The sequence below is a fragment of the Diadema setosum genome, chromosome 19 (assembly GCF_964275005.1).
Source record: "Diadema setosum chromosome 19, eeDiaSeto1, whole genome shotgun sequence".
NCBI lineage: Eukaryota > Metazoa > Echinodermata > Echinoidea > Diadematoida > Diadematidae > Diadema > Diadema setosum.
In genome coordinates this window covers 17,582,698-17,607,330 of record NC_092703.1, presented here as the reverse complement: position 1 = coordinate 17,607,330, position 24,633 = coordinate 17,582,698, and the positions used below count along the sequence as shown (strand labels likewise).

Sequence of the window (24,633 nt, the reverse complement as noted above, 5' to 3'; positions counted from 1 at the left end):
CATGGATTATGCTCACTTTGTCGTCATAAATGTGTGTCAAAGATCGTGTATGCTGACAGATATAAGATAATTAATATGCACTGATATGTGTGTGTGAAAGGTATGACTATTTGGTGCTTGTTTTAGTCAATGGACTAAATTCAAACCATTGATTTGATTTTTAAGTGCCTTTGTAAATTTGGGCCATAGTGTTCACTCACTGCTATAAAACTACTGGCTGACTTAAAGCAATGTATATACACTCATCATTTTTTCTGGTATCGCCATCAATGACTTAAACTTGGAGCAATATGCCAAATTTAATTCTTGAGTCAAGTTTGATCAAATACTGCTTGAGCCTTTGTTCAACTTGAGCACAGGGTTTTACCAGAGAAAACTGTTGCTCTATATCCTTTCAGCTAAAGAGCAGTATTCTGCCACATGATACATGCTTTGAACTCCTTTTCACTGCTCAGCATGCATGGATTGTATAGTCAATCCTGCCGATGTTGAGCTTTTAACCCGCTGAGGATGGACTGATTTTGCTACAACACGCATTTCCCATGGACACCTGCCCGATTATACAATGTATTTGGGACTCATCCTCAACAGGTTAACAATCACTGAAAATACAATGTGACACCCTACATCCCTTTTATAGAAGGCATTCTCAGCTATATGAGGCAAGTTAATGGTAAAATTAAAATGCATACTTTACTCTTCAATCACTTTCTCCATTCAAATAGATTACACACAGGTCATACCACATAACCTAAGTGTTCATCACATTGCCTACATCACACTGCAAGAACCAGCCACCAATGGTGACCAACCTTCACATACTCGCCCCTATTTGCTACAAAACTGCATGGTTACAGAAGAATTCCCATAGTTTATGCGAAAAATGTGCAGACTCATGGCCAAAGTTGTGAGTGATGCTCGTTATCAAGAATGTTCAGGTTGTTACAGTCCCTTCCCGCTTACTCGGGAAGGGTTGGGAAATAAGTTTTTATCCTGCTTAAAGTGGGGCTTCCGTTTTTCAAATGGTGAATGGCACAGACTCGAGCAAGTCACCCCACATGAAACCCACTGTGTACATTACACTACACCAAGCACAGTTATCACACCAACTGATATCAACGGCAATATGTACACATGTGCTACAACTCCAACACAAAACAGCAGTAAAAAAATGGAGTGCAAGTGTGAGGAGAAGCTGTACCACTGGCACAATGCCACCCTATTGTGTAGTCCCATAAACTATTTCCTACTGGCAATTAAGCAAATGTTCTGGCTGTGCAACTGACAGAATCTACCTGGATTTGATTGAAAAATAACAACTGTGGCAGGGAAACAACATTCCTGTGATTATTTTTCTGGCTTTAGTTATCCTCTTTAGACATTAATGACAAACAATAATGTGTTTACGCCAAAGTAATTGTCCCAATTGCACTATGGGAAGTGGGTTGTGGTAAAAAACAAAACCACATAAATAATTTGTTCCTATTAGAGTGGTTCCTGATTATTGGGTGAGCACTGTAGAAGTTCAAGGCTGCAATTCTACACAATGAGCAGTAGGATGAAATTCTGAGAAACAATGCATTCCACTTTAACAATAGGAAATATTGGCAGACTTGTATTAGGGGGTTACAAGCTTTGTATTGCCTTCTTGACAAATGTGTGTACTTGTCTTCAACTCATGCAATATAGTCCTAGCTCTGGCAATACCTTGCAGTGTCCCCATCTGGCATCAAGGTCAGCCAGTATTTGGTAATCATCATTTTTCCTGCACTTACTACTGCACACATCACAAAGCCTTTCTGACAGATTTGATGGTAAATATAAGAATTTAAACTTGTTTATCTCAGTTTTGATGAAGCATAATTCTGAAATCTGTAATCAAGTTCAAGTTTCAGATTCTGGCTATTTTAAATGGACAAGTATTTTACCTAAAACATTTAAAACAAACAAACAAACCCCAAAACATCTATTGAAGTAGTAACCATTAAGACCTTCAATGCATACTCCCCACTCACCAGTAATAAAAGTCATTTAATGGCACTATTGGTAGTACTGTTTACTTACCTATACCTGTACATCATTAGAATTACTGATTTTGAATACAACACTTTCAGAGGCCACGTATTGTTACTTATAAATATGTCCATATAAAAACAAAAAAACGAGCAACATCACTTCAAATGTTGAAAGCATTTTTTTGTTGTTTATTATCATTTTTTTTTTTGTGCTAATTGTACCCCAAAGACAAGGTCTTTTGCCTTTAATACATGTTAGTTATGCTTTGTGCTGATGCCCTGACAAATGTTAAACTAGAAATGTCGCTTTGGCGACTGGTATGCCTCCGCCATAATGCATGATTTTCCCAATAGGTCTAGATAGTACATGTGGACAATGAGTGATTACATTTTCACAAAATTGGCAAAATATTGAAATGACAAGTTTGTCACAAATGTGTTGAATGTTCACCTTCCTTGACCTAGGTTTAATTGGATGAATAGGAGAGCATGTATCTAGGGATTTAAGGACTTTAACTCGACTTTGACCCATTCATACATTTAGGCATTGAGTAATTTTCAAGGTACAGGTGTGGAGAAAAAGTGCAATTTCTGAATTGAATAGTAAATTGTTACCATTTTCATCTGGCCCTTGACCCTAAAATTCATAAGATAATCACTTTCAGGTAGAACATGCATAATATGTACTAAGTTTCAAGATAACTTGAGCCACTTCCGAGATATGGAGGAAAAAGTTAGTTCAGCACTTTCACTTGATCTTTGACCTTTTGACCTTTGAGGCAAAAAGAGAAGAAAAAAAAAAACTTTCCAGAGAATTTCTATTAGGTTACACATGTATGCATACACCAAGTGTAAAAAAAAAAATAACCCTGCTGGCATTGCATGATAGGAGGGAAATAGTAAAATTTTGAAGTGTTGCACTTGACCTTTGACCCTTGACCTTTGACCCCATGAACCCTACATTCTCTAGATAATCACTTCCAGTCAGTATATGTATATACTATGTTTCATGAAGATACCTTGAACAGTTTTCCAAGGTATGGAGAAAAAAAAAAGTTTTAATATTTTTACTTGACCTTTTGACCTTTGACCTCATGACCCAAACTTTCACCAGAGAATCTTAATTGGGTAATACATGTATACACTAAGTTTCAAGAAAATATCTTCAGGCATTCAATAGATATGGTGGAAATAGTGAAATTTTATGTATTTGACCTTGACCTTTTGACCTTTGACCTTGAGCATGTGCACCCAAAAGTTGATAGGCACAACTTCACCCCCTAATACACATACATGCCAAGCTTCATTAGGATACCTCAACAGGTTCTGATAGTTACCTTGTCCACAAAATTCATTACGGACGGACGGAAGGACGGACGGACAACCCGAAAACATAATGCCTCCGGCACCACTTCGTGGCGGAGGCATAAAAACTGAGCTGCCCCAAAGAAATGAACCCATCAAAAACATGTTTCACATCTACTTTACCTCATTCCCTAAAATGGAAGCTATATTGTAAATGTTCTCTTTTTTTTTTGTTCTTGATTTCTTGGCAATAGCACCTTATTTGAATGACATTTTTCTCTCTCGACACTGGTTACACATGTAGTCAGGCAGCATAACAGGTGAAGGCATGTGTGAATTCACATGCTCAATTAATGAAAGGCAGAAGGAATAATGGATTCCTCTGCCTCAGGTCTGCCTGTCACAGACGGATATTTGATTTTTAAAAAAGAAGAAGACATATATGTATGCATTTAACAATGGACAAATCTTGTGCTCTGGCAAGTTAAGGAATAAATAATGACTAAGAAATAACACAAAAGTCTTTTACAGCCCTAACTCCCTTCCTATCATGTCCCTCATATCAAGAAATCGATGAACACATACATTGTATATGTGCTACTTGACCTATTTTGAATTTGTTCACTGTCTTCATATGTTTATGGCACACACAAATTGAACCTGGTTCTCAGAGCCATGTATCACTGCTTGATCCAATCAAAAGGAATAGAGCTTTTGAACAGAGTTTCATATTTCAGCAACAATGGGCAAATAAATAAAAACCCTTTGCTTACATTCAGAGTAAATCCAAGTTTACCTCACCTGAATTGAGACTTGGTGAGTACTTGCATGAATTTTTTTTCTAATGGCTCATCAACTTCATCTTTGATAAGTTTGTCCCTAATCCTTTTCTTTATCTTTATGCCTGATTGCTTTGTTTACAAACGGCAAGATTGCTTAACCATGTTTGTCGTAGTGATATGGGTAAGACCAACGTGTTTCCTTGTGCTGCAGGCAGTATGACGGCTGTACCAATATATTGGCAATGATAATGAACACAGACACAACAATCACATTATAATGAAAATTATTTCATGCCACCTTTTGATTTCCACGTCAACAATCTACTGCTATCATCAAGCTGCTCATAGGTTTCTTGGTAATTGTCTGATTTTAACTGAGTCTTTGCCAGCCTGTTGCCCTTGTTTCACTGCATTCATGTCATATTAATGGCATATCATAAAACAATGTCCTGCAATTATTAACACTTGTGTATTCCAATTCATGCACTCACAGATACTACAGGCACCAAAATTTCACTCAATGCACTAAGAGCTGAGAGATTGGGATTGATGAGGAATGTATGTGGCAGATTTCCTCATCCTCCCATTAACCCTTCCCCCTTATCACACATGGCATCAGTGCTGACAACCAACTGACTCTACGTCAGGCCAAAGCCTTTGCCATACTGGACAGCAAGTAGTAGCCTTTGTCGCAATGTGGTCTGATCATTGTACTCTGGCAGCAGCAGCCGGTTAAAGCAGGTCATGGCAGTGGGTAGACGGTCTGAGTGGGGGCCGTTACGCTGGATGACAATAGCTAGACTAGACAGGCCCTTCAGGGGCACCTGATGGGGAAAAAAAAATAGATTTGGGGTTGGAGAGGAGGGTTATTTTTAACAAATATTTCATTCCAAGCTAGTATAACATGCTTTCAATACATTCTGCAGTACATCTCCTCTGCTTACCATACCAGACAATACATTGCAACAATCTGTTACTTAGTAGTTCCATATGCTAGCATATCTTACATACAGGGTACTCAATCTCAGCAGGTTCTCATACTTATCAAATCCACATAATAGATATCTGTTGAATATGATCATGTTAAATCCTTAATGTTGAACACTTTGCATCTTGCATACACAATATCAGCACTTTCAACTCCACATGTACTCGCATCACATGACACAGATGTCTTTGTCTACTTACAGCCATCAAACATCAACCAAAATTGGTGGATATTTTGAGTGGACATGGAAGAGGGCTACCACCTCAGAGGTCAAAGTGACCTGGAATTGAACACAAAACTGCTTAGAGCAAGCACTTCCTTGGCAAACTCACCCTATCACTGCCAGTAATGAAATGCAGCAACTTCTTCTTCCACTCATTATCTAGAGAGTGAACTGTCCTCCAGAAGTATAGCACTGTGCGATGTTTCCTATTTGGAAGATGAAGAAAAAAGAGAGAAGAAAACTTACACACATGATCTTCAGAACCTATAGTAGACATGCCTGATGAATATTCAACCATCCACTAGGTCAGAATATATTCATCTCTACTGAACTGGTAAGTTTAGGGACAAATACATGGACTTTTCTTACATATTATCTACAAAGGATATCACCTTGTAGTAAAGGTGATTGTAATTCTGATTACTGTCTGACTCTGTCTGACAGTGTACATCGTAATACACTAGCACCTACACTGTTGATTGTAACTCCATTTACTGTCTGACTTTGTCTGAAAGTGTACATCATAATACACTAGCACTTACACTTGCATGGGCATATACTGTATAATGAGTGCAAGTTAACAGAAAGTCAGGAGTCCAGAGCTGTCAAGTGATATCAGGGTAGTAGTCTACAGGTCAGAGTTTGAATCGCTAAAGGTCTGCAAAGGTTAGTGGAAGGCCACAGACTGCCAGGGGGTTGTTGATGCTCACCTCGTGAAGCCATCCTCATAGGTGGCAGATGCCTCCAGGGCGTGGAAATCCAGATCTGGACTACCACAGATAAGAAGCTCGATTTCTGATGGCTGGAATAGCTGTAGAGCAGAACCTCCACACACACTATTGAAGCCCCTTGTGAAGGCCTGCAAAGGAGGTCATATTGGCAGATAGATGGAGAGTAAGCAGTGAAGTGAGAGATGGTACACGATGGAAAGAAAAGAAAAAATCCACTTCAGAATAAACGGTAGTTCTTCAAATATTTCAGTGCAAGCCTATAGTTTAGTTATTGTAATCAATAGCGCCATTTTTTTTTTTTTTTTTTTTTTGGGGGGGGGGGGCATTATCCTTTTGGAAGTGCTATGAGAATACAACCTTGAGACTTTAATCTGAAAACTGCTTGATCTGTAGCTAAACCCAGAGGCCATGGAGGGATGGAGAGGGGCACTTTTCTTTTTTCTGTTTTGCTCTTTAAAAGAAAGGGAAAACAAAACAAAACACTCAAACCCATGACTCTCCAAGACTTCCCCCATAGATGGGGTACATTGACGCCTAATCCCCTTGGCCCCGAAGGCTAAAGTGAGAAAATATAAGAACAAACAATGTTAAGTGAATGTCACAGGAAGAACTAGAAATGTCGCTATGGCGACTGGTATGCCTCCGCCATAATGCATGGTTCTCCGAATAGGTCTATAGCACAATGTCATGACAATCTGTGATGACAGCTTCACATAACTGGCAAAATATTAAAATGACAGGTTTGTAACAAGTGCACTGAGTGTTCACTATCCTTGAACTAGGTTTATTTGGATGAATGGCTATATGTACTGTCTAAGAGTGCAGGTATTTGGGGATTTGAGGATTTGTACCCAACTTTTGACCCTTCTGTAAGTTTAAAGAAGAAGTGAAATTTAGCACTTTCACTTGACCTTTGACCTTTAGGCAAGAAACTTCCCAGAGAATCTGTATTGGGTAACATATGCATACACTAGGTTTCAAGAAAAAAATCCTGCAGGCATTGCACAGATAAGAGAGAAATAATGACATTTTGATGAGTTGACCTTGACCTTTCACCCCCTGACCTTTGACCCATGACCCCTAAGTTTCCTACATGATCACTGCCAGTCAGTACATGCATATATATACCAAGTTCCATGAAGTTACCTTGAAATATTTGTGAGATATGGAGAAAAAAGTGAAATTTAAAATTTTCACTTGACCTTTGACCCTTGAACTTTGACCTCATGACCCAAAGCTCTCTCTGGGGAATTGTTATTTGGTAGTTCATGTATACACCAAGTTTCTAGAAAATACCTCCAGGAATTGCATAGATATAAGGGAAATAGTGAAATTTTGAGCATTTGACTTTGACCTTTTGACCTTTGACTTTGAGCATGTGCGCTCAAAAGTTGACAGGCACAACTTCGCCCACTCATACATATACATGCCAAGTTTCATTAGGATACCTCTAACAGTTTTTTAGATACGCTGTCCACAAAATTGATTACCGACGGAAGGACGGACGGATGGAAGGACGGATGGAAGGACAGACGGACGGACGGACAACCCGAAAACATAATGCCTGCGGCGACACTTCGTGGCGGAGGCATAAAAATTATTAATTGTATCATATCAAAATATCATAAATAATTCTGTAATCATTTTAATTCAAATTGCCACCTGATACAGCTTACCTGAAATTGCCTTGCAATGCTGTCATTAAGTAGATGTTCCACATAGAGCCTTGCAAACTCCTCACGGTTCTGTGAGAACAAAGGTTTCATCCAAATCGTAATTAGAAAACAAATGAATCTGACTATTACACACAAACAGTGATTAATCTACAATTTCCCATTACAAAAAAAAAAAAAACCCATCAAAATACATTAACACACGTCATAAATAGATAAGTCTCCTTAACATCTGTAGTGAAGCATGGGATGAAATTTCCTTCTTCTCCAAAATCTTACACAGCAACTTAGTCTAACAATATGTTGATACAACCTTACTACTAGAGTTGGAAAGTAACTTTTTGATTCCTTTGCTTGAGAGTTTGCTTGACATAGGACAGATACAAATGGAGGAAAATTGATGCACACAAAACAATTTGTTTTGAAATAATGAAGATTATACATCCACAACAGACAACATCTCAAAGAAGTGTGTTAGCAAACACTTCTGCAGAAGATTACATCCAACCCTACCTCATTGGTGACGGCCACTTGTGATCCATTGGGAATAAGGTCAGTCGTGATGACATCACCCATGCATGAATACGAAACCTAGTTATTGGCAAACAATGTCAGAAGGAGATATTACCAATGTGTTTGACTAAATACATTCCAATTTGCAATTTATATCCATTTAATGGTTTTAGCTATTTTTGTTCTAGTGAGACAAAATGATTTACTTAGAGATGGATTGAACAAGTCTCAAATAGACCCTAAAAATCATGAGCCGATGGTGATTGTTACTGATTTCTTCCCACTTTTATTTACTGACCTTGTCACTGGTCAAAGCACTGCTCATGGAGTGGTCGCTGATATTGTATAAATGCTTGTGTTGCCACAGAATAACATAATTAAGATTGCCATCACTATCAGAAATAAAATCAATATATTATTGCCAGGTAAGTGTACATTAGAACTAAATGACTGACAAGCAAACACAGTAAATTCTAAACACATTGCAATATTACAATATAGACACTCTTCAAAAATATTTTGGTGGTTCAATTCCTTCAGTACATATTTGAGAAGCATAACTCTGCTCTTTCACATGAATATCACATTTCAGATATACAAAAGTGTGCTTTGGGTTTTAATGCATTGTGATAGGATAACAGCAGTACCACAATATACACACTTTGCCATTTCAGAATACTGTGTTTACATTGTTTATGTCAAAAACTTTTTACCACCAGAGTGGAACTTGATGCAGCCTCCAAGACGAATCTATCACCTGAATCAAACTGGTTGAGGAGACCATTGAGGACTCACCTGGAATGTCTGACAGAAGACATCCTCCACCTCTCCTTCATACCCCAGCAGGTCCTTGATGCCCCGCCCTAGGGAGGGCTGAACTCCAATAAGGTCAGTCAATGTGACAGTGTGGCTGTGGAGCTTCTTGTAGAGGGCCATAGGGAAGTGGACATCTAGAATGATCCCGTTGTAGATGGCCAGACCAAGGAGGGTGCCTACCAGTTCAAACTCATCATCACAGTCAGCCGAGCTCCCTGATCCTGTGTAGGTGAGCGAAGTGTTTCACAGTAATATACCAAAACCAGGCAAGCTCTTTAGTTTATTGCCACTTGGTCTACTTTCAGATGGTCTACTTCCCAGTTCGTCTAACACCATTACGTCTAAACTCACTTGGTCTACTATCAATTTCGTCAAATGCCCATTTGGTCTACTTCTCACTTGGTCTAATGCCCAGTTTGGGTACTTATTGTTTCGTCTAATGACCACATGGTTTAATTACAATTTTGTCTCCTTGGACTTTTTCCCATTTTGTCTTAATAAACTTTGGGTATTAGACGAAGTTGGCATAGCCCATCTGGAAGTACATGTAGACCAACTGGTAATGAGGCTAAGTGGCATTTGGACTGAATTAGGTGAAATAGGAGTAGACCAAGTGATAGATCACCAGTTCTTTGAAAAAGCTTATTATGAATCTCCTAAGAATTAAATACTACTACTACTACTACTACTACTACTACTACTACTACTACTACTACTAATAATAATAATAATAATAACATATTCATAAATATTAATTGTGACAGCTTATTATCATTTATGTAAACTGGACAGCTATAATATAAGGGTCATGTTGGCATACTTATCATATTAATTTGCAGGAATGCCTCGTGTCTAGTCAGACAATCCAGACTTCTATTTGGTGTAGACAAAATTTAGAATAAGAAAAGGCACCAAAATCCTCTGATAACTCATCTTTGAGACAAAATAATATGACGTGAAGAGATCACTACACTGCTGAGAAGTTTCCTCTTTCAAGACACAAGGCATAAAAAAATGCACAGAATTTGCTAAGAAAACTCCCCTCCCCTATCATCTTTTCTCTCTAAGGGGAAGTGTTAGTCCCACCTGTAATCAATGACTTCACACACGCTTGACAGAAAGCTAGTGATTAGGCACTGATCAAGGCAACCGGTGCTAATAATTCTAGTAGGTGGGAAGTAACAGCTTGATTTGTCCCACAGAGACCAGCTTTTGCATCATGACCACACATCTTTGGGTGATTTATTGGTAGAAGTATCAATTCACTCTCTTACTCCATCCATTCCAACATATTAAGTGTCAAGGTCCACTGGACACCAGTCCTTCACATGATTATTGTGACATGGATTTTCAATTCCTACGGTTGCAATGGCATGTGTGCAGTGGACATGCATGAAATGTTTGCTAACATCATCATGTAATGAAAACCTCATTATAAGCTCTAAGAAAGATCTGATGAGACACAGTTAACTGCCTGAATGATTAAAGAATAAGCAGAACAAAGCAATAGTGTGGCAGGAGATACTAAAAACACTGCTACAGAGCACTGAATTATTTCTCTTTCTCACCATTAATCCATATAGTCCTGTTCTCTTCAGAGGTGACAAACATGCCATAGCTTGGCTTGAAGACTGCTTCAGAGATCAGCTGAAAGAATTCCTTCTGGAGCCCACCCATGTCAAGACCCTAGAACAAGTTGATAAAGAAAACCCAGAAGATAAGTACTGTTTATCACAGGGAATCTAATCATTTACATCTTAATTTAGTCTCATTTGCGGTGGACTTTAGTACACTCCATCTGTCAGAAAAGAACACATAAAGAGATCAATACAAATTAAAGCTCTTAAGACATCAGATCAGGTCTGACCTCTTTATAGCAATGCTAATACCAACATCTAACCTGAAAGAACATATCTGATAGTTCTAAGGGATTGTTGTAAATCAGTGGGGGTGAAAACATGTACTGTAAAAGTGGAAATTTTCGCGGTGTTGAAATTTTCGCGCATTTCGCGCAACCAGAAACTAGCGCGAAAATAAAAGCACGCGAATATTTTTGCTTGCCATATGTTCCAGTAGTTGACGTTTTGATTCTGCGGAATTAAAAACACGCGAAACTCTTCTAACACCGCCGAACGCGAAAAATTAGTCGCGCGAAAATATCCACTTTGACAGTAACTCACAAAAACACATAATAGAGCTCGGTTCAGCAATTGACACTAAACACAAGCCACAATACTTGCAACAGGAACAACGCCATACTGTTAAAGTAAACATACTTACCCTTCAAGCTAAGGATTATCACTTGTGCTAGTGTTCAGATAGCACAATACAAGCACCAGCCCATTCATGCAAATACAACTAATTAAGATAATCTTAGTAACAGGACATTTCTATTTATAGCCATCCATTCTTTCTTTTGCATACAAAATAGAACAAAACAAATGCGAGTCAGTCAATTCCTGATATCTCAGTATATCAAAAGCTGCAGAAGAGAACCATACACAAGACAGAAAACTGATGTACATTACAGGGCAAATTCACACTCTGCCATTCAGAAAATATTCTCCACTATAAAAACTACCTCCCCCCCTGCCAAAAAAAAAGAAAAAAAAAGAAGATGAAATAATAATCCTGTCAAATAGAATGAGTAAAAAACAAGTATGGTTTCAACTTCTTCGCTCATTAAACAACTTTATACATTCTTATAATAATTAACACTATCGCTATTATCAAGTCAATCTTATCAGCAAATAGCGCAATCAATATCTTTATTATGAACATTATTAAATCAAAATATATATATATTTTTTTGTACTAAGTATCATCATCAACATGATTATCACGTTTTCAGCTGGAGCACAAATGAGGCCACAAATGCAGTATATATTCATCATCACATCTTCCAGCAACCTACATTCTTACAAAAGCACCCTTTGGCCTTTTTGTTTTGTTTTGTTTTGCTATGTTTTATTCTTTACAACACCAGCTAATCTAACTGTGTGTGGACACATGTGTGTGATTTGTTAGTATTCTCTATGTCTACGTGCTTCAAAAGCATCAGTTGAAATGAAAGAAGAAATAATGACTGTCAGTCTGCCCACCTGTTCTCCTCCACCAATGTACTTGATCTTGAGGGGCTTCTTCAGGTCGTTTTTCTTGAGCCTGATTTGGGCAAGGGTGTCACTGATGAGGTAGTCGCGCCGTACCTCCAGCACTAGGAAGGGGCACATTGCTGCCTTGATAGAGTCCTTGAGGTTGGAAGTGAAGCGACGACCATCCTTAAGATACTTTTGCGCTTGATTCACTCTCTGCAAAAGGAAATGATGTCATGAACAGATTAATAAATTCTTTTACAGGTTATCCTTCTGTAAGACATCAATCGTGTTTGATGGCTAGCAGGTATGCTGCCTGAATAGAAAGTACCATATCTAAGAACACTCCTTGCATGAAAACACTGACAATTGTCAACACAAACTTTGTGGAAATACTCAGGCAGGTGTCCTTCTCATTCAAATTTCTGTGTTTGCTTCACTAAAAAGTAGCAACTGCCTTGATATTGCTAAAGAAATTGTGGCTAATATAACAAAGAATTTCATAAAAGATTGTATCTCAGGTTCCTACTACAAACTTGGAATGTTATATGATGTAATGATTTGCCGTCATATGAGCAGGCGTGGTTCTCTCTTATCCACAAGTAAAAAGCTGTATACAAAATGCTGGCATTACAGACTAAGACATGCAAGAAGAAACTTAGTGAATGAAAGGACACAAAAGGCAAAACTCACAGCTTGGTGAAGGATTGCTGCTTGGTATTCTCTCCTCATCTGCACTACAGCATCGAGGTGAAGGACATGGACCTTGGACTGGAAGGTGATTTAATTCACAAAGACACACTTACCAAGTGTTATTGAGGTGTAAGATGTTCCCTGTACACTCATATATGGTGTACTACATATGGTTCTAGATGCATTTAAACATTTCATGCAATGTGTGTACCAAGTCTGAACTCCTTGTGTACTGACACCTTACACTGCCAGATTACTTCTGTGGACATTTAATCTAAGCTGTAGACAGAAGCCAAATTAATGGATCTGTTCCCTAAGTTTCTGAACAGAAATGTTCTGAAAGTGTACTGCATGATCCCATCTTTCAAGTAATAAGTATTCAAGTATATACAAGTATTTATAAAATACTTATATTTATCTGTATGTATGTTTTTTTTTCTTCTTCTTCTTTCAACTCACAAAGAAAACTGCAGCTGTAAAATTGCAAGTTTCTTTAGTACACAGAATTATAGAATATGCAGTATTTGGAGAGTATATTATGAGATAACAAAACAAAGTTTACAGGATAGATGAAACACATTGGTGAGAAATAAATCCATTACATTATAATGCTCACATATCACAATATCTACATCTTCCTGACCAGATGCATTATTTCTTCCTGATTTTCTTTATTCGATAAAAGCGAAAGACAAAGAAATTAGGGTTTGTGTGCTTGTGTGTGTTTGTATGTGTGTTTTCGTGCATGTTTGTGTATTACGACAGCAAACACTAAATAAGTGTCAAGATGGTATTTGTGTACAAAGTCAAACTTTTCTGGCATTGCATGGAATAACTCTGTCAGTTTGAGAATCAGACCACAACCTGCACTCACACAGAAATTACTACTCTAAAACAAGCTATACTGCCCTTGACAACACATGAATAAAACTAGAAATGTCGCTACGGCGACTGGTGTATGCCTCCGCCATAATACATGGTTCTCCTAATAGGTCTATAGTACAATGTCTTGACAATGTGTGATGACAGTTTCACACAATTGGCAAAATATTAAAATGACAGGTTTGCCACAAATGTGCTGAATGTTCACTTTCCTAGAACTAGGTTCAATTGGATGAATGATTAAAATGTCAGAGTGCAGGTATTTGGGGGAACTGATGATTTTCACTTGACTTTTGACCCTTTTACAAGTTTCTGCATTGAGTAATTTTCAAGGTATTGAGAAAAAGTATAATTTCAGTATCAAATGGTAAAATAGTATTATTGAAACCTGGCCTTTGACCTTTGACCCCACAGTTCCAAAGAGAATCACTGTTAGGTAGAACATGCATAAATATGTAAGTTTCATGACAATACCTTGAGTTATTTTTGAGATATGGAGGAAAAAGTGCAATTTAGCACTTTCACTTGACCTTTGACCATTTGACCTTTGACCTTTTGGCAAGAAACTTCCCATAGAATATATATTGGGTTATACATGCATACATCAAGTTTTAAAAAAATCCTTCAGGCATTGCATAAATATAAGGAAAGTAGTTATATTTTGAGGAGTTGACCTTGACCTTTGACCCCTGACCTTTGAACCATGACCCCCAACTTCCCTAGATAATCACTGCCCATCGGTACAAGCATATATACTAAGTTCCATGAAGATACCTTGAACCATTTGCGAGATATGGAGAAAAACATGAAATTTCAATTTTTTTTTTCACAAAATAACCTGTGACCTTTGACCTTTAACCCTGTGATCTTAAAATCCACACAAAGTATCATCCCCCAAGGATATACCGTCATACCAAGTTTGATGCAAAACCACCACACGGTTCTTGAGATATAGACAAAAACAAAACGGGACGGACGGACGGACGGACGACCCGAAAACATAATGCCTCCGGCCACTTCGTTGGCGGAGGCATAAAAACAGAACTTAACACAAGAGATATCAACACTTACACAACACACTCCCTCTGCTTGAAATCTACAAGATAGTGCAGCCACACAGCCAAAACAGTTCACACATTACTTGATAAAAGAATATCATAGGGTATCTCCAATCAACACCAGGGATGAAAATGAAAAAACCTGCATCATAGCTTATTGAAATTGTGACTTGGCCATTTCTCGCTTGTTTGTTTGTTTGCCTTATTTTTTGTCGTGAAAATGCAGATCAACTTACAGCAGGATCAAGAAGGAATGGGAAATCCAAGAGAGACATCTCCATGTTACTGGCACTGAGACTAGCTTTGACCTGCCAACGATGGTACTCGGCCTGGTAGTCCAGTTCTCTGCAATGATGATCCCAACAAAGGGAAACAAGGAGGAAAAATGAATCTATAAACACATATATATCCTTATGAGAGGACCTTACATAGGACTGAAAAAACAGCAGATCTTCATCACCAGAAACAAGAAAATGAGTTCACAGTTTACATAGAGTGTACAACCAGCTTTCTTCTATGCGGATAAAGTTGAGAGTGTATACTATGAAAAAAACCCAAACAAATAACAATCGAATACATAGATAAATCACTTAAAGCAGTTGTATTATGAAATCGAAAAAGAGCAATAAGTAAAACTTTCTATATGTTTGCATAGTATAGAAGGCAGGCTTATCAGTCCCTGACAATATGATAATGTGATATCGTAATTTCAGTGGCTCAGCTTGACTTGGCCAGATTGAGAAACAAATTTCCTTCCATTTACTGTAAAACACAATATTTTTGCGGCATGAAATTTTTTGAGTTCGGAATTGGAGTTCGTGAGTTGTCTCTAACATTCAATGCATATAGTGTAGACAAGAACTTTCACATGCATTTTAATTTTGCAAATCTTGGCCCTCGCAAAATCCGGGAAATTAAAATGCATGTGAACATTCCTCGTTTTACAGTAACTCTTTATGTGACATGGTGTAAACCTCTTGTGTGCCACATTATTCTGAGACAACACCATAGTCATGCTTTTGGAAACCATTCTGTTTTTTCTGTTTTTCAAATCTATGTAACTTTATAGATTTTTATTATCCTGGACATGAAATGAGCAAAGTTATAGAAAAAAAATGCCAAGCTTTACTTTGATGTAAATTGTATGATAAATCTATTGTTTTCTTTCAATGACCACAAGCTACATAATTGTAGAGGAATGACTTTTGCACACAAAACAGTGACAGAAACTTAGAATTTACTCGCAAATCCAGTAGGGAACACCACTTGATAGTCAATCACAGCATAAAATGCAAGCTACATTTGACAGGAATGATATCGGGAGAAATGCTTTCATTGTACTGTGGCATTTTGCGATTTGTGTGTTTGAGCAGAATATGTGAACTTGGCACGCCGTCGATTGAGTCTGGCGTGCGTATAAGGCACATAAAGAGCTAATGAAGCACAGGTGTCATTAAAGCAAGGCCAGAAATTAACCTGCAAAGTAAGGTACATGGACTGCTAAATATGACTTCATCACAATCATATACCCCTTAACATGCATGCCTCATTTACTCACTGTTGGATCTGCAGAAGATCTAGGTAAAAGGCAACACAGTCACACTTTTAAATCAAAATGAAAAATTGTCACTAAATTCAATTTATCTTTACCTGGATAACTGATGACAATAGAAGTCTTCAGTAAAGGCTAGTTCTTTGCTTGCATCACCCTTGCTGGCAACCTGATTGGCTTCATAAATGATACCAATTGCCGTGGCAACATGTAGCATACCCTCTGATGCTCTGCGATAAAATGAAAACACATTTACATAGGATTCACAGTATTTGTATGGCACCATACACATGTTAAACACACACACACACACACTAAAAGGGGCATATCAATGCAAAAATGAATGTATATTTGCAAATTTTCCTCCATGAGAAACAATATCACTCTGCAAAAAAAAAAAAAAAAAAAAAAAAGTGTAGGTGGGGGTATAACAAAAATATTACAAGAAAACTTTCCCTTGTAGCAACATTTTTAGATCTACTGCCGTTTTGAAGCTTTGTGAGACAATAGTAAATGATAATGCTGTGATATAATTAGTTGCTACAATAAATCATGTTTGTTTGTTGTTGTTTTTTTCACTTTAGCAGATCTGAATTACTAGTAATGTTGGTAGCATGTAGAATCATTTAAGGACGTTCCTCAGTTGAGTTTGTGCGCATCCTAGCTGCGCAGGTTGGCAGTGACGTAACAAAGAGCGTAGAAGCGCACGCACAAGTGATGAGCTGGGCTAGCTGAGCTGAGCAGCTGCTAATAGATCGAGCTAGAGTGTGGTACATACGGATACCCGACAGCTCCCCACCGCGGCTGCGCTGGGCGGCCTCGCTTGGCTCGCGTGCCGACTGTTCTACGCGTTACAATCTGTACGTACTACGCAAAGTTCAGCGGTCCGAGTCGCATATTCACGGTCATGGTAGCACAACACTGATCGACGGAATCGGGAAGCTTGGAAGTGGAAATGAGCTGTTTCCATTTTCAATTCATAGTTCTGTTTTGTGACATGCAGTTCATTATCTGTTCATCAACATGGTCAAGTCGAGTGCTAAGGTACCTAGGGCCTATAGGCCCTAGTCGGGAACTACTAGTCTACTAGACTACTGTAGGTGTTAAAAACAACAACAACAACAACAACAACAACAACAACAACAACAACAACAACAACAACAACAACAACAAAACAAACATAATTATGACACACATTCCATCTATAGGTCTAACAACTAAAACAATCTGAGTATCTCTGTTAAAATCTAAATGAGATCTAAACTTGTCATTACTAATACAAAAATATTGGGGTTTTTTTGGGTTTTTTTGGTTACAAAATACAAGGTCACGAAAGTATTATCAAACAAGTATTAATCACTTTCACCATTCAGACATTAATTTATGATTACCAAATCTGGTGTAACAAAAGGAGAATTAAAGATTTATTATTATCATTATTTTTTTTTTTTGGGGGGGGGTACTCAAGGTACATCTCCATAATTACAACACGCACTTTACCAACCACTGCAATAACCAACACATGCAGTCTACAATCAACGTCATCATATTAAGATTTGTTTTTCCTTTCAAGGAGGACCGTCAGACTAATGCCAAAACTCCCATTTCCTTATATTTATTCTTCTTCCTCCATTATCACTTTCTGCACATGGTTACAGCAAGTGGGTAAAACAAACAAACAAACAAGCATGTCAATGTGGAGTTTTCTGCTTGCGTCCACATAATATCATTATGGCTGTGTAAGGGAAATAATAACAAAAACGCACATGGACCATCTTTCTGGATTTTTTTTTTCACCATATCACTGCAATTATGGCACTTTTTTAAAAGAAAATGGGGTTTTGAGTGAGCCGCATGAGATTCATGCATCCTAGCAGGGTATATCCATGCATTGGTTCCTTGCCAGATTTGGGGGTCTTATGATGATTTCTGTTGCAAGGAGGCTCTGCTAGCACTAAAACGAGCACATGAACCCCCCATTTTTACAATTGTTCTGTATTAAGTAACCCTTCTTCTACAATTTGATAAAGTTTCATAAAAATTACATGGGTTTTGAATGTACAGCACGACATTCATGAACCCCATCTAATCAGGGCACCCACGATAGGTTCCTGACCAGAATTTGGGGTCCGAGGATGATTTCTATCATATCTAGCACATGAACCCCCACTTTTTATTGTTTTTCTGGAATTAGTAAGCCTTTTTCTACAATTTGGTCAAATTTCGTGAAAATGACATGGGTTTTGAATGTACAGCATAAGTTTTATGAACCCACCTTGTCAGGGCATCCCTGCATAGGTTCCTGACCAGATTTTGGGGACTTACGATGATATATGTCGCATGGGGGCGCTGCTAGCACAAAAATGAGCTCATGAACCCCCACTTTTTATTGTGCTTCTTGTATTAGTAAGCCTTTTTCTACAATTTGGTCAAGTTTCGTGAAAATGACATTGGTTTTGAATGTACAGCATGACATTCATGAACCCTGTCATGATGTCTGTTTGCAGACACCTACGTACCATAGTGGTCAGGTGTGCCAAATTTCGAGCGAAATGCTCAAAGACTGATGGAGTTGACTGAATCCACATGCTTTTTGTTGAAAAAAATGTTGTTACCATGGCAACGCATTGTTCAACAATAATGACAGATTAAGTTTGAACATCTATATGCTATGGTGGTCACATGTGCGAAATTTCAAGCCAAATGCTCGAAGACTGAGGGAGTAAACTGAATCCACAATATTTTTGCATGATTTTCATTCAAAATATACTGTTACCATGGCAACATATTGATCAACAATGACGAAAGACTATGTATGCTCATCTACATACTATAGTGGTCACATGTGCCAAATTTCAAGCTAAATGCTCAAAGACTGAGGTAGTTACCTGAATCCACAATATTTTTGTATGCATTTCAGTGAAAAGATGCTGTTACCAGGGCAACGCACTGTTCACCACTGACAAAAAATTAAGTTTGCACATCTATAAGCTATAGTGGTTGCATGTGCCAAATTTCAAGCCAAATGCTCAAAGAGTGAGGGAGTTAAGTGAATCCACAATATTTTTATATGATTTTCATTCAAAATATCCTGTTACCATGGCAACACATTGACTACCACTGACAAAAGATTACGTTTACACATCTACGTACCACAGTGGTCATGTGTGCCAAATTTCTAGCTAAATGCTCGAAGACTAAAGGAAGTTAGCTGAATCCACAATATTTTTGTATGTTTTTGGGTTAAAAAAAAGCTGTTACCATGGCAATGCATTGTTCACCACTGACGAAAGATTAAAGGGAAGATAAACCCCAAGAACAATGTGGATTGAGTGAAAGCAGCAACATTAGTAGAACACATCAGTGAAATTTTGAAGAAAATCGGACAATCGATGCAAAAGTTATGAATTTTTAAAGTTTTGATGTTGGAACCGCTGGATGAGGAGACTACTCGAGGTTATGACGTATGAGTGGACAACAATACCAAGAAAATATAAAGAAAATTCTGCAAAAATCCATTTTTCATGAAAATTACAAATTCCATCAACTTCATATTGATATATGTTAAGGGTAGCAATTATTCCCCCTGCTTTCTGAAAGCGGTTGGTCCATTGTTTTTTCATAATTCTAGAAAAGTGAATTTTTGTGGAATTTCCTTTATATTTTCTTTGTATTGTTGTCCACTCATACGTCATATCCTCTAGTAGTCTCCTCATCCAGCGGTTCCAACACCAAAACTTTAAAAATTCATAACTTTTGCATCGATTGTCCGATTTTCCTCAAACTTTCACTGATGTGTTCTACTAATGTTGCTGCTTTCACTCAATCCACATTGTTCTTTGGGTTTACCTTCCCTTTAAGTGTGCACATCTATATACTATAGTGGTCATGTGTGCCAAATTTCAAGTCAAATGCTCTAAGACTGAGGGAGTTAACTGAATCCACAATATTTTCGTATGATTTTCATTCAAACTATGCTCTTACCATGGCAACACATTCATCAACAATGATGAAAGAGTAAGTATGCACATCTACGTACCATAGTGGTCACATGTGCCAATTTTCAAGCCAAATGCTTAAAAACTGAAGGAGTTAGGCTAATCCACACATTTTTGTATGATTGGTAAAAAAAAAACTGCTGTTGCCATGGCAACAGATTTATTAACGCACACATCAAAGGTGTTTTGCAAAAATATACATTACATTGATCGCACATCCCAAATTCAAAATGAATTGCTACAAAACTGAGAGAGTAGTGCAATCCACAACAATTTGTAAGATTTTTATGAAAATCTTCTGTTGCCATGGCAACACATTATGAAATACTCATGAAAAGGTGTCTTGCACATCTGCCTGTGATATCGGTCACACATGCCAAATTTGAAGTTAATTGCGCAAAAAATGAGAAAGTAGTTCGATCCACAAGTTTTAATGAAAATATGCCATTGCCATGGCAACGCATTATGCGATACTAACAAAAAAGATGTCTTGCACATCTACCTTTGATAGCGGTCACACATGCCAAATTTGGGGTCAATTGCTCAAAAAATGAGAAAGAAGTTCGATCCACAACATTTTGCAAGATTTTTTAAAAATTTGCAGTTGCCATAGCAACTCATTATGCAATACTAACGAAAAAGATGTCTTGCACATCTCCCTTTGATAGCAGTCACACATGCTAAATTCAGGGTTAATTGCTCAAAAAATGAGAGAGTAGTTCAATCAACAATTTTTTACAAAAATATGTCGTTGCCATGGCAACGCATTATGCGATACTAACGAAAAAGGTGTCTTGCACATCTACCTTTCATATTGGTCACACATGCCAAATTTGGGGTCAATTGCTCCAAAAAATGAGAGAGGAGTTCGATCCACAAGATTTTGCAACGGACCGACCGCCCGATCGCCCGACTGACCGACCGGCCACCCGACCTCAGAGTGATTCCTATATACCCCCCCGACACACTATGTGTGGATGGGGGTATAATTATGGGGATTTAAGTTTGTCATTGCAGATTTTGTTGCCAATCATGGTCTTGATCCTGTAACGCTATCATTGTGGTACAGGGCGGCATATAAGTCATATTCTTCAAAGTCCCGTAGAAGAAAAACAAGCACATGAACATATGGTTTTATTTACGTATTTGGGCTTCAGATGGGTCAAAGTTACTGCATGGAAAGTTTGAAGAAAATGACATGGACTTCACTTTAACTGAGGAACGTCCTTAAAAGGGCATTGTACCGGTTTTTTTATTTTTTTATATGTTGTTCTTTTAATTCTAAAAGACCCAGCGGTGCAAACAGAATTAAAATTTCATAACGATGTAGCCCGTAATTTCATGTTAAAAATTGAACTTTTTGGGGGAGAATCATGCTGATGAGCTGACGAGCCTGGATGTCGTGATGTCACCGGTGCCAACTATATCACTGATTACAAGCTCTCGCATACGTGTGCGTAAAATTGTACCGAGTAGCAGACGACGCTTAGGCCCAATTTAGCTAGCAGGCAGCACTTGTGTACTGTCCTATTCATGCACCTGTCTCAAATTTCGCTGAACCAAATCGCACCAAAATTACAGGATATACTTCTAAGCATATTTCAAAATACTGTCTTATATTTGAACGAAATCGGTAATTGAGAAGTATCAATATTGACGCCGACTTTCAAGCTCCCGGGTGCTGGGCCACTGCAGTGTTTGTTCACACAATTTTCTGCAGCAGTTTTTGAGGAGGTTTGGACACTTGCTGGGCGATGATTCGACTGTGATAATAGTCCCACATGTACATCCACATGTATGTACAATAATTGTATAATTCAGTCGAACCTGAAAAGCTGTAGCTGTATCTATCGTGACGAGTTTCGCTTCAAGAAACTATAGGATGCACACATTATACTATCGATTTTCCGTGCACTCGCAATGGCTTCATCATCATAAATACAAACATTAACCTGCAATTATTGTATCAATGGTCATGATATTTATATGTCCAGAGAGCCGACACTGATCATTTCATTTCTGGTACTGGATGTGTAAAATTACAACATTTGCTATCTTTAATCCATGAATGAAAGCAAACAAACAAATTGATTTCGTAACTTTTGGATGACTGTACTTCACTTCTGCTGAGTGCTATGACTGCACTGTGCATTGAATGGCAGCATGTCATATATCATTTAAAAGGCAATTTTATCCTCTTTTGAATGATATATAACTTGTCTATGTTTTGTTTACTGTTTGCTAATGAAGAGCGATTGTTTGGAGAGTTGTCTGCCTGTCGCCGTGTGTGTGCAAACGGTGCTGGGCCACTGCAGTGTTTGTTCACACAAGTGCGTTGGCCCGATATGGGTTAATACTGTGGCATACTTGGCAAGTTGTGCCCCTATTATTTACTGTGATGAGTTCACCTCTGATTATGACACTTTGGGAAGTAAAGCTATTCTTGCACTACTGGTGAGACATACCCATGCTTTGGTCTTATCATGGACACCATGTGGGTCTGCATGATGCGGAGAATGCGTTGGAACCGGTCCCTCTTAAAGAGAGCCAGGGCATCAACAAGGGCAGACCTGGCACCAGGGGTCAGATGTTTGGCTAGCAGCCGGCACAAGACCTGTACCATATCAAAATGGATCTCCAGGAGCGGGCACTCAAGCACAATGAGAAGCTAGAAAAGCAAAATAGAATGTCGACAATTAATGATGTCACCACTTCTCTAGGGCAATAATCATTTAAAGATCTCTTGGTTACGAATAAGAGAAAATGAGGTACAAATACACTTTTCAGCAATGGATTGCATCGCAACAACTTATGTCACACAAAAACAATGGGTGATTTCAAGTTCGGTGCTAGTGCTAGTGCTAGTGCTAGCCGCCAAATAACAGCGATAAACTGAGCTCCAACACCGACAGTCAGATTAAGAGGTGATACCGATCAAAATTATCGATCACCAGCACTAGGTGTTGGAATCACAGCACCGCGAGCTCCGCGGGAATTGCGCGACGAAAAAAGTGATGGCGCGTGATTACAGTCAAATATTAAAAGATGTAGCCAAAACTGCTTAGTTTAAGATATATAGTAAGGAAGATGGATTAAAATGCCACAAATTTCATCCATTCTCCAAAATACAACTATCTTAATTTTGCTCCCAGGCTCAGATATATATAGCCATGTCTGGAGTGTTCGTGTACGTTACGTGGGCAACCACTGCATACGGGTCTCGCACGGCAACGCTAACACCAGCACTGAACTTGAAATGAAGAAAATGATAATCCCTAGGGGCTAGTGTTAGTCAATGTGGAAAAAGCACTTAAATCGCTAACACAAACGGCGCATCTCAGTTCAGCAGATGACATTCAACACCGAGCCCAGCACCAACTACTGGAAATACGTCATAATTTTGAGGTCAACTCCCAACACCGACGTGATTTCAAGTTCGGTTTTATCGCCGGTGCTAGTGCTGAGATAGCACTAGCACTAGCACTAGCACTAGCACTAGCACCGAACTTGAAATCACCCACTGTGATGATATTCACTTTATCCTCAATGTGATGCATCATGTACATTCTAATGTTTCTGCAACTCTGCACATTTAGATCCAACCTAGTATCTCATTGTCCAAATGAGTTAGTCTGAGTGATCATGCACTATCAAATCACCAAAATAAAGTATTGAGCCTCCTTTCAGTTGAAAATCATTATCTTAAAGTAAAAACACAATGTATTTCAAATAATCATTCCTTCACCCTGCTTGTTCCAAATTACCACTAGCATGTCTTATCATGCTTTCAAGAGAAAAATGGTGAATTCTCACACTTATTGTTACTTTGTTGAACTACCCATAAAATGTTGAAGCACTTTAGCTCAAGAGCCTGACCTGGTTGATCTGGTGGGGCTGGATCAGAGTCTGATCTAGTCTCATCAAGAGGATCTCTAGGGCATTGGCCAGAACGGTCATGAAGCGGTCCTTGGGCTGAAGGCCTGACAAGAGACTGAAGGCCATTTGCACAGCCTGCAGATCTAGTGAACTGTTTGGGTCCCTTTCATCAACCTTAGAAAAACAAAAAACAAAACATGATAGCAAAGTTGGGATTTAATTAATAGACCATTCTACAGTATCATGTACATACAAAGGAACCAGTTGAGATTGGAACCTCTTTAATAATGTAAGATACGGTACCTATATCACATGGGAATCAAAATTATTTTGGACTTATATGACCACAGCAGATGTATAGATCTCAGGTTTGATGACATAATGACATTTATAATGAACATTAATTAATCATATTTATTCACTTTTACATTAAAAA

At 38.2% G+C, this 24,633-nt stretch overlaps 1 protein-coding gene across 1 annotated transcript in view; it reads right to left on the bottom strand.

Annotated features, from left to right (window-relative positions):
- Positions 1-4,186: 4,186 nt before the first annotated feature.
- LOC140242724 (probable E3 ubiquitin-protein ligase HERC4) overlaps positions 4,187-24,633 on the bottom strand; it is a 38,131-nt gene continuing 17,684 nt past the window's right edge. The window contains exons 10-22 of the mRNA XM_072322483.1: positions 24,198-24,371; positions 22,787-22,989; positions 16,422-16,553; positions 15,008-15,116; positions 12,832-12,909; positions 12,148-12,354; positions 10,615-10,732; positions 9,026-9,267; positions 8,231-8,308; positions 7,721-7,789; positions 6,024-6,172; positions 5,423-5,519; positions 4,187-4,926 (exon numbers count right to left, since the gene is read on the bottom strand). Coding sequence (XP_072178584.1) covers positions 4,741-4,926; positions 5,423-5,519; positions 6,024-6,172; positions 7,721-7,789; positions 8,231-8,308; positions 9,026-9,267; positions 10,615-10,732; positions 12,148-12,354; positions 12,832-12,909; positions 15,008-15,116; positions 16,422-16,553; positions 22,787-22,989; positions 24,198-24,371 — 1,842 coding nt within the window. The 3' untranslated portion in view covers positions 4,187-4,740. The remainder of the gene's footprint in view (positions 4,927-5,422; positions 5,520-6,023; positions 6,173-7,720; positions 7,790-8,230; positions 8,309-9,025; positions 9,268-10,614; positions 10,733-12,147; positions 12,355-12,831; positions 12,910-15,007; positions 15,117-16,421; positions 16,554-22,786; positions 22,990-24,197; positions 24,372-24,633) is intronic.